Source organism: Notolepis coatsorum (assembly GCF_963971535.1).
Source record: "Notolepis coatsorum genome assembly, chromosome: 19".
NCBI classification, from domain to species: domain Eukaryota; kingdom Metazoa; phylum Chordata; class Actinopteri; order Aulopiformes; family Paralepididae; genus Notolepis; species Notolepis coatsorum.
This window is the reverse complement of record NC_140183.1, coordinates 16069358-16080792: the sequence shown is the minus strand read 5'-3', so window position 1 is coordinate 16080792 and position 11435 is coordinate 16069358. Positions and strand designations below refer to the sequence as shown.

Sequence of the window (11435 nt, the reverse complement as noted above, 5' to 3'; positions counted from 1 at the left end):
GCGGTCACTTAGTGACACCACCCCCCACATCGCCAGCGTATTCGGATAGGGCCCCTCCAAGAGCGGGCCCTTTCCCCCCAATAGTACACCGCCTGGCACATTGACCCTGCAACACAGGCAGTCAGCATGGCCGTAAAGCACTCAAAAAAGGTTAACCAAAGGAAGCAGGCAGCGCACCGGGGAAACCAGGCAGCAGGCTGTAGACCTGAGCCTGGAGCACTGCGGACGAGACAGGCGCCAAAGGGGTCAACTGAAAACAGCTCCCCTGGCGGAAGGGGCGTATGCTGGCATTGTTGAGCACCATGACAAAGCCTCCATCAAAAAAAACCCACCCAGGGAGCTCCAGTAGCTCACCGCATATCTCGGCGCTATTTCTGCGTCGGGGAAAACCGTGCTGCGTCACGGATCTGGTGGACTCCGAGTTCGATTCCCGGACCCGCCGTCATTTGCCAGAATGTCTTCCCCTGCTCTATATCCCGTTTCACCCTGTATCTGTCGGTCATGCTTGACCAGAAAAGCGATAAACGCTAAAAAATAAAGCAAAAAAAAAAAAAAAAAAAAACACCCAGAGGGGTCGAGGCAGAAAAGGCTGACACAATTGGCAGACGTCATGAACGTGCAGGGGCACACTCAACAGGGTAACCCGGGAGTTGACTCTGCTCCAACACACCAGGGAATCAACCACCCTCTCGGTACACAGACGGTGGCTGTTCCTATAACCCCTCAAGAAAAACTCCAAAACACACCTGCGGGTATACACCAGCTATACCGCAGTACAAGTGTTTCAGTTTCCAAAAAAGGGTTATCCCAGGCCTACGGTTACAACGAAACATTACTTCGGACCGGGCCCGGCGGCTCGGGAAGCACACAGGGTTACCAGAGGAGGTCCAGAAGACCACCCCAACAGCCCCCTCTTCGCCATGCGTGAGAGAGGAGCGAAAGAAAGGAGAACCAGCCCCTTATAATAGTGCCAGGTACAAAGTGTACCCAACAAAGGGTCTCCATAACGCCTAACCCCGTGACACCCGAGCCGACCCGGCATTTTTCCCCCTGAAAAAAGCACAAGTCCCTCAGGGTACCAGAACAGCAGATCTGCATCCCCGGCGGACAACGGGTTAACTGACCTGGACCAGCGTGACCAGAACCAGTCCCGTGCCCTAACCACGCCGACATGCCCACTCCAGTAGAGGGGGCAGGAATACGTGTTGATCTAAAACATGAAAAGACGGCGCCACCCAGACGGTCCTATTTATACCGCGCTCAGTGGCCCACCCCAATGTTCTGATCTATTCCGTTAACATCCCCCAGATATGAACGAGAATCCGTCGAGACCCAGTAACAGGCTCTCGGAAGAGGAAAAAAAAAATCATCCCAGTTGCCCTATAAAAATGCTGTTTTAATAACAAGCAACCAAGGCGTACTAGCCTCCTGCATGATTCTTAACAGAAACACCCCGAGCCAGTACTATGTATGAGTCAGGACCCAAAACATATCAACGGACAGTCTAACCAGACCCCACATTGATCCTTCAAGGCGCCTGGGAGAACGACAAGAAGGTTGTCGTGCTTCATATTCTCCACTCTTTTTTATTAAAAAAGAAAGAAACACCGACTGACATGAATCCCACGTGACGCAGCCGAGGGTACATTTTTTTTACATTTTCACATCCCACCACCCTCACTACAGAGGAGAGACGGAACTCCTCAGCGAGACTTCCCACGTGAGCCATAGATTGAAAAGTCACGGTAACATTGAGTCATGTTACCAACCGACTCAAGTTACACGTATATCGAGCGTAGTAGAACAGTAAGTTCCTACGCTCTGCCCCGACAACTTGACAACAACAGACCCTACATACGGGTCTAAACTCACGGAAGCCGTCGTCCAATAGAAACGTGCCTAGTGACGTTTGCTATGACGGGGGGAAACCCAAGACTCAATCGCCCGTGATAGGTGCGGAGTCTGGGAAACCCCCCCCCCCTCCTTGCCAAGCCGCCTAACAGCTTGGCCCTGATCGAATGAAAAGAGATTCCAATAACCCCCTGACCAATCAGAAGAGGGAAGGAGGGGTTTATCCGGTACCCCCTCACAAGCCCAACCCTTGCATACGACAACAACTATAGCCATATGATACCTTCAGTAGCAATGCTAATGAATAGCGCAAGCTAAATCACTGCACACTAACCACAGACACATCTGTGAACAGGGTTTATACCGAGACCAAGTTGTGTGTGTGTGTGAACCCGACACCCGTATCTATGTTGTAAGACACAGAAAATCTGATAGAGAGAGAGAGCGGCTGAGCCGCGGTACGTTTTCATACGAGCATTACTGCAAACCAACACAATAGTGTTGCAGCTCAATATCACTGTTTAAGCAACAGAGCACACAACTAACCTCTACTGTTATGTGGAGATTCAAGTCGAGGCAGAAAAAACCCTTTTTCAACCGAGTGTAGGCTGCAGGCCTTGCTTAAGCTCTAACATGAAAATAACGTCTAGCCCTCCTATCAAACCCATACTAGCGAAAGAGTCACACAATGCATCCCCATCATATGTTTGGTGAATAAACACACAGTTTGTTAACAAAAAATACAGCGCAATATTTTCAACATTTCAACGTTTAACCATTAGAGGGGCACCAATGGGCACATCCTCCAATTTCTTCCACTCAAAAGGGCACTTTTGCATGATATTATTTAACTGTGGGGCACATGGTCAAGTTTAGACCATTGGAAGAGCACCAATAGGGCACATCCTCTCATTTTTCACCACTCAAAATGGCACTTTAGCGCGCATTTTTAAACCGTGGGGGCACCAGGGGGGGCGATCATCACAAATATGGAGCAGGTAATTACCGTAAAAATAATAAACCTTTCATGGGGCTATTTACACCGGCCCTGGGTCCAGCTAATCAGACCTGGGATCAGCCACACCTGTCCTGTGTCCAGCTAATCAGACCTGGGATCAGCCACACCTGCCCTGTGTCCAGCTAATCAGACCTGGGATCAGCCACACCTGCCCTGGGTCAAGCTAATCAGACCCGGGATCAGGCACACCTGCCCTGGGTCAAGCTAATCAGACCCGGGATCAGGCACACCTGCCCTGGGTCAAGCTAATCAGACCTGGGATCAGCCACACCTGCCCTGGGTCAAGCTAATCAGACCTGGGATCAGCCACACCTGCCCTGGGTCAAGCTAATCAGACCTGGGGATCAGATGTGGCTGCACACCAGTTGCAGGTGAAATCAGTCATCCTCTCACACACTGAGGAAAGCTCATTCTTCAGTGTTCCGTCCTCCTGGCTTGTACTTTTTTTTTTTTTTTTACTTTATTTTTTAGCGTTTATCGCTTTTCTGGTCAAGCATGACCGACAGATACAGGGTGAAACGGGATATAGAGCAGGGGAAGACATTCGGCAAATGACGGCGGGTCCGGGAATCGAACTCGGAGTCAACCAGATACGTGACGCAGCACGGTTTTCCCCGACACAGAAATAGCGCCGAGATATGCGGTGAGCTACTGGAGCCCCCCTGGCTTGTACCTTCTTACCACTCTTTCAACTCAACATCATTAGTTTCTTCCAGACACCTTGGACCCTCTGCAGTTTGCGTAGGAGCGTAGGACCACTTGGCGATGCAGTCAACACCGTCATCCATGTCACCCTCACTCACTTAGAGGGCAAGGACGCTTTTCTGCCTGCACAATTTAGAAGATTATAGTGTACCGTCTGCAATTTTCTTTTCAATATTCTTGACTGCAGGGTAGTAGAAAAGCGTCCTTGCCCTCTAAGTGTTCTGCCTGCACAATTTAGAAGATTATAGTGTACCGTCTGCAATTCTCTTTTCAATATTCTTGACTGCAGGGTAGACTTCAAGTGAGGAGGGACTCAGTGTATGCTTGCTTCATATACCCATTACTGAATACTCTGTTATGTGTATTATTATTATTATTATTATTATTATTATTATTATTATTATTATTATTATTATTATTATTATTATTATTATTATTATTATTATTATTATTATTATTATTATTATTATTATTATTAGGCCAACCACCCCACCCCCCCCAATAATCACAGTGTACCCCCAGCAAAAAGCTAGAATACATCACTGGCAGATGCTACAGGAGTGTGAAATACAGGACCACTAGACTGACAAACAGTTTCTACCCACAAGTCATCAGGCTTGTGAACAGCTGTTGTTAAAGTGGAAATCTGCAAGATTGTGGTTTTTGTTTTGTTTGGGGGTATTTATTATCTGCAACTTGTCAGGATTGGGGGGGGGGGGGGGTGGAGGACACACACGCAGACACACACAAAAAGGGGAATCTTAAAGTTACCCCGGAATCGCTGAGCGATGAGAGAGGGTGAGGGAAAACACAAGAATAAAATAAATAAAAATAAAAACGGTAGGAAACACAAAACACCAGTATAAAATAACTGGGTAAATAATTTTTTGAAATAATAAAAAATTAACCACCACAGCAACTAGCAGTTCTGTAGCTTGGTCGATCGGTTGGTTGGTCCACAAACATTTATCCACCCTCTAGCGGCCACAATTGCTACTACTACTACTAATATTACTACTACTACTAGTACCCCAGGAAGACTAGCCGCTAAGGCGTCAGCTAATGGGGATCCGTTTAAATAAACAAATACTACTACTACTACTACTACTACTACTACTACTACTACTACTACTACTACTACTACTACTACTACTACTTGTGAGAATGGGTTTTAAGCAGAGCCCAATCGCTGAACACAGGAGAAGAGAGAATGGAGCGTTTCAGGGTGTTTAATAGTATTCCCAAGTAGGCAAGAGTTACATCCAGAAATGTACAACAGATATGAATTGGGAATGTTCATGGGGTAATGGGAGCAGGTGCACTCCAGTGCTACTGCGGACGGAAGACACGGGTCCGTGTCGAGAGAGGGAGCAGGAACTCCTTGGTAAGCTCCAGGGGGTCCAGACAGGGGCACGCTGGCACGGAGGTCCTGGGCACAAGAGGGGAAAGTTAGAACAGGGAATAATCACACGGGGAGTTCTAGCAGGTCTTCGGACTGAGGCGTCGTACCTAGGTAATGATACAAACACCACCACAACTTCTGGTCAGCGTCGTCCGGTAGAAGTAGGGCCTTCATCAACAGGGGATGGGATACAGCTGTGAGGAGTGAAGTGCCTGGCAGCGTGTGAATCAGGGGATGAGGTGCAGCTGAGTTGAGTGACAGGGGGTGAAGGGGTGCTGACCATATATGGGCGTGAGGCTTCCGTGGCGGATGAAATGGAGGATGAAGAGGAGTGAGGAGGGCGTGTGATGAATGTGAGGGGGGAATGAGGAGGAGTGAAGAACGCTCTTGCTGTGATTATGACACTACTACTACTACTACTAATATTACTACTACTACTACTACTACTACTACTACTACTAATATTACTACTACTACTACTACTACTACTACTAATATTATATTACTACTACTACTACGACTAATATTACTACTAATAATAATATTACTACTACCACCACTACTAATATTACTACTACTACTGCTAATATGACTAATAATAATAATAATAATAATAATAATACTGCTGCTACTACTACTGCTACTACTACTCATACTACTACTCCTCCTACTACTACTTTTGGCATGGGATCATGCGTGTGTGTGTGCACACAAACACACGCACACTCCCATGCACTTTGCAGACACGCCTCGCAATCTTCCAGATGCTTGTCTCCTCTGCATTATCCACTGATGGCAAGTGCTATCTTCTTTTGGTTTGCTTATATTATTGTTTGCAATGTCCTGCATGGCTCAATTGAGCCTTTCAATAATTTGAGAGATCGAGACGCCTTATCTGCCTGAATCGAGACCTCTAATCTGCCTCAATCGAGACGCCTAATCTGCTTGAATCGAGACCTTTAATCTGCTTGAATCGAGACCTCTAATCTGCTTGAATCGAGACCTCTAATCTGCTTGAATCGAGACCTCTAATCTGCTTGAATCGAGACCTCTAATCTGCCTGAATCGAGACCCCTTCGGAACCAATATTTACGAGCATTGTACAGGAAACCATTATATCGCACACACGTATATGCAGTGGCAATTGTTAGCGATCACATGCTTGGTCTATTGGAATTCATGGCAGCAAAGGCACTTGTGTGTGTTTATCTTTGTGAGGGGAGCAAGGGGTTTAGACGTTACACAACTCCCTGTGAATAGAAGGCCATGTAGCCATGGCAACATCCTCTTCTCAGACCCAACTGAATCATACAGGAAGGAGAAATAATTGTAGTATAGTATTCTTCAAAACGACAGTTAATCAAGTAACTTCAGAAGACAAGAACAACAAGAAATGTAATAAAACCAGGAAAAAATAGTCACAATATTAATAAAAGTAAATGAAAAAGAAAACATATCAAATTAAAACAGGAGAATAAAGAAGCGGTGCACAGAATAAAGCCATTGTAAAAATGCTTTCTCGTACAATAGTGTTTAGACAAGTGATTTATTTATTTATTATTATATTATTATTATTATTATTATTATTATTAGACAAGTGATTTAAAAGATGAAAGCAAAGGCCTGATCACCTTCCCTTACCAGCCGACTTCTAGGGTTAACAGAGTACCTCAGTACTACACTTAGGTTCATAGGTCAGGGGTTAAAAGGTCGGCAGTGTAGCTGAGGGTCACTCCCGTAGTAGTAGGTTTAGACGTTACACAACTCCCTGTGAATAGGCCATGTAGCCATGGCAACATCCTCTTCTCAGACCCAACTGAATCATACAGGAAGGAGAAATAATTGTAGTATAGTATTCTTCAAAACGACAGTTAATCAAGTAGCTTCAGAAGACAAGAACAACAAGAAATGTAATAAAACCAGGAAAAAATAAAGTCACAATATTAATAAAAGTAAATGAAAAAGAAAACATATCAAATTAAAACAGGAGAATAAAGAAGCGGTGCACAGAATAAAGCCATTGTAAAAATGCTTTCTCGTACAATAGTGTTTAGACAAGTGATTTATTTATTTATTTATTATTATATTATTATTATTATTATTAGACAAGTGATTTAAAAGATGAAAGCAAAGGCCTGATCACCTTCCCTTACCAGCCGACTTCTAGGGTTAACAGAGTACCTCAGTACTACACTTAGGTTCATAGGTCAGGGGTTAAAAGGTCGGCAGTGTAGCTGAGGGTCACTCCCGTAGTAGTAGTGCTTTGAAAGAAACCAGTAAAAAATCAATTCTAAAATGATTTGGTTCATGAACAGCATAGAGCACCTACAATAATCAGAATACCATCCTGTCTCTTTGATTTGGTACAAGCTGCAACTGTGGGAGGGAACTCTGACAGTCCTGAGAGGAGATGTGGCTATTGAGAGGAGATGTGGCTACTGAGAGGAGATGTGGCTAGTGAGGCTGAGAGGAGATGTGGCTACTGAGAGGAGATGTGGCTACTGAGAGGAGATGTGGCTACTGAGAGGAGATACTGAGGCTGAGAGGAGATGTGGCTAGTGAGAGGAGATGTGGCTAGTGAGGCTAGCAAAGTGCAGTGAAAAACAATGAAACCCGGACATTTTCATGAATTTATAAAACCCCACCGGGCGCCCCGGACAGGGCGGGAAAAGAGGACGTTTGGTCACCCTAATTTTTGTCAGATGTTAGCATGGTGTTTTAGTCAGATGTTAGCATGGTGTTTTAGTCAGATGTTAGCATGGTATTCGTCAGATGTTTGCATGGTGTTTTAGTCAGATGTTAGCATGGTGTTTTAGTCAATGTTAGCATGGTATTCGTCAGATGTTAGCATGGTGTTTTAGTCAGATGTTAGCATGGTGTTTTAGTCTGGTGTTAGTATGGTATTCGTCAGATGTTAGCATGGTGTTTTAGTCGGATGTTAGCATGGTGTTTTAGTCAGATGTTAGCATGGTGTTTTAGTCAGATGTTAGCATGGTATTCGTCAGATGTTAGCATGGTGTTTTAGTCAGATGTTAGCATGGTGTTTTAGTCAGATGTTAGCATGGTATTCGTCAGATGTTAGCATGGTATTCTAGTCAGATGTTAGCATGCTATTTTAGTTAGATGTCAGCATGGTGACGTTGATGGGTTTATGTCATTTTAATACACATTTTCAGATACACTGGCAGAACATTATTTCAAAGGTTTCCAGTAACGGTAATAGATGATGAAAAAAGGGCACCTTGATTTCTGTATCAAGACAAGGACTTAGAGCTTACGTCAAAAAATATTGGTATGATCCGTTCACACTGTCAAAAACGCTGATACCTCTCACACCGTCACAAACGTTTTACTTTCTATATTGTGAGAAATAACTCAACCGCAGATCAAGTTGCAACTCATCTGTTTGGCTGGTGAAATCATTTGTAGTCAGTGGATATGAAATGTTTCCTGCCCTTATTTGGTCTAGAGACAAGGTGGGGGAAAGGAATTTGCATTTGAATAACATGATCACGTCTAACTTTGGCAGTGACACAGATAATTCCGGAATGGTAGTTAGATTATAGAGTTTGTTGACATCAAACTGATGGAATATTTTCTATTGCTTATCCAGCTGTAATATCAAGAAGAGTTGAATAGAGATCTGCTGAAAGGACTCGTCTTTTCTGCTGCAGACGTTTCCAGCACAAGGCTCTTCCTCAGGCTAATGACAAATAGTTGCTGTCTTTTTTTATTGATCTTTTTCCCCCTCCTTTTTCCTCCGATTTTCTCCCATCCCAATGTTAGTCGTTATGCCAATTCCCAATCCCCTTCCTGGTCGCTGCGCACTTGCCCCCCACAGTCGGTCTGGGAGAGTGGAGGCTATCACGTGCTTCCTCCGACACACGTCTAGCCAATCAACCGCTTCTTTTCACCTGGCAGCGCGGACTCTCACTGAGAGGGTGTAACGTGTGGAAGGATCACACTACCCCCCTTAGATCCTATCCGTGCTGAGCAGGCGCCCCGACCGAACTGTATAAGTCGCTGTTTACAACGACCCGGACCCACCCCGCCAGCTTTCCCACCCTCTAATACAGCCAATTGTATTAGTGTGAACGGCCAGCCAAGCTGGTGACAACGCCGGAGCTGTGAGCTGGATTCGAACAGGCGAATCCAGCGTCTCCGGTGTTGGTGACGAACGCAATCTCCGCTACGCCACCTGACCGCCTGTTGCTGTCTTAAATACCCAGTCCATACTACAAACACATCTTAAATACCCATAGTCCATACTACAAACACATCTTAAATACCCATAGTCCATACTGCAAACACATCTTAAATACCCATAGTCCATACTGCAAACACATCTTAAATACCCATAGTCCATACTACAAACACATCTTAAATACCCATAGTCCATACTACAAACACATCTTAACACTTTGATCGCCATCGTTAAAATTCATAATTTACCATCCCTTGCCAGCTCTATTTGTCTATGGAGAAGTTCCCCTTCTTTGCAGGGCTATAACTTTTTAAATTCTATTGCTGAATTGCCATTATTATGGCCCATTCAATGTCCTATATGTATTGTTCAGGGTGTATCAATGTTAAACTTTTTTCATTCACATATTCATACTAAAATATGGTCTAAAGTATAAGTATGTTTTTATCTTTTTCTGCAGCTTTCTCCAGAACGTGATTTATAGCCCTAAATGCATTATATTGATGATCAAATACAGTTCGGTAGGAATCTGTGTGAGATGAAAAATTTCAACTGGACGTGGTTCTAGAAGTTACTACATATCATCTGATGTTGACCGGATGGGCGAGGGGGCGTTTATGATTCCGTGGGCAACGTTATACCATTCATCTAATGTGGGTCATATGTTCATCAGATCAGTTAGTATATTAGACATTAGAAAATAACGTTGAAACTCACCGTGGCTTCCTCGCGCCGCTGGCAGATGAGCGTGGAACAGGATTTTTTCTATTATGGGATGTAGAAATGCCCGATCTATTTCCAGGTTGTATAATAGTATATACGTCCAAATAACGTTGTTTATTGGGTTAGGGCGAGCGATCTATTATCCAGTGTTTCAAGATGGATAAAAACAAGTGCCCGGACCACATATGGAGTGAGCCCTTCCGGTTCAAAGGGTGATTTCCGGTTGGCGATCTGCCGATCGGCCACCAGATGGCGCTCTTGAACCGCTAGAGAGTTGAGTGGAGCTTTTCAGTGTGTCTCAGGGCCGCGGATTTTTGAAATATTGATATCAAAGACGAGTTACGGCGTCTTCGGCAGAATGAGCATGGCTAGGAATGACGTCTAAACACGTCATCGGCGATCATAGTGTTAAATACCCATAGTACATACTACAAACACACGTGACATAACACACCTGTTGCAAATTGCCATAAATCAAATGACATTTCATATTTTACATATACACACTTTTTTTAAATGCAATATATATATATATATATATATTCTCACGTCACTTTTTTAGTGAACAACACTGAACGAAAGAAAGAAAGGAGAGATATGAACCATAAACAGGACAGTATGATTTATTACAGCAAACATATTTAATACATCAGTGCTTCAAGTCTCCAGTACTGTTGTTTCAAACAACAGCTCTTTCCGCAACTCCGTCTCTTCATAGAGGATCTAGGCTGAGACAATCTCACCAGGAAGACGAGAGGAAGAATGGGTGGCGGTCGACAGAACGAGGGGTGAATACCTGCGGTCCTCTGGGGTCTACGATAGAGGCTGGTTTCAGTGGCAGTGGTGTGTTTCTATAAAGGTGCCTATAGGTTAATTTGTATTGACCTTGGTCTCTACAGGCACAAAACCAAACGGAGGTTGTGTTCTCTGAACGTCAGATAACATTATAATACACTAGCCGGGGAAGGGGGGGGGGGGGCACACACACACACACCACAGCCATCAATAGGTCCTCCTCCAAGAACGTATGTTACAGCTGGATGGGCAGGAGAGGGTTCCTGTTCTGCAGGCTGGGGTGGAACGCATCGAAGTCTGCCCTCCTCACTCTCTGCAAGTAGTCCTCCAGCACCACCTACAACAGCAGACACCACAGAAGAAGAAGAAGAAGAAGAAGAAGAAGAAGAAGAAGAAGAGAAGAAGAAGAAGAAGAAGAAGAAGAAGAAGAAGAAGAAGAAGAAGAAGAAGAAGAAGAAGAAGAAGAAGAAGAAGAAGAAGAAGAAGAAGAAGAAGAAGAAGAAGAAGAAGAAGAAGAGAAAGGGGTCAGGTTGTATAAAGATTAGAGAGGCTTCTCTGGTCTGAAAGGGAGTAACCAGACTTTGGGTCGTCCTCCACGTCTTTTGACCGTGGCGTGCTCCCTAATCCCTATTGGCCACGCTGGAGGAGTGGTATGTGAGCCAAAATCAATAGCGTTCTTCCTCTAGGGATCAGTGACAATGTCCTCCGTCTCCCCACATGCTGTGTTCTGGTCACGT

General features: G+C 44.5%; 1 protein-coding gene across 2 annotated transcripts in view; it reads right to left on the bottom strand.

The window, feature by feature from the left end:
- Nucleotides 1-10503: 10503 nt before the first annotated feature.
- Nucleotides 10504-11435, bottom strand: part of ndufaf6 (NADH:ubiquinone oxidoreductase complex assembly factor 6) — a 64248-nt gene continuing 63316 nt past the window's right edge. For both annotated transcript variants that reach the window (XM_084335907.1, XM_084335906.1), the window contains exon 10: nt 10504-11035. In XM_084335907.1, the coding sequence (XP_084192033.1) occupies nt 11005-11035 (31 nt within the window). In that variant the 3' untranslated portion in view covers nt 10504-11004. The remainder of the gene's footprint in view (nt 11036-11435) is intronic.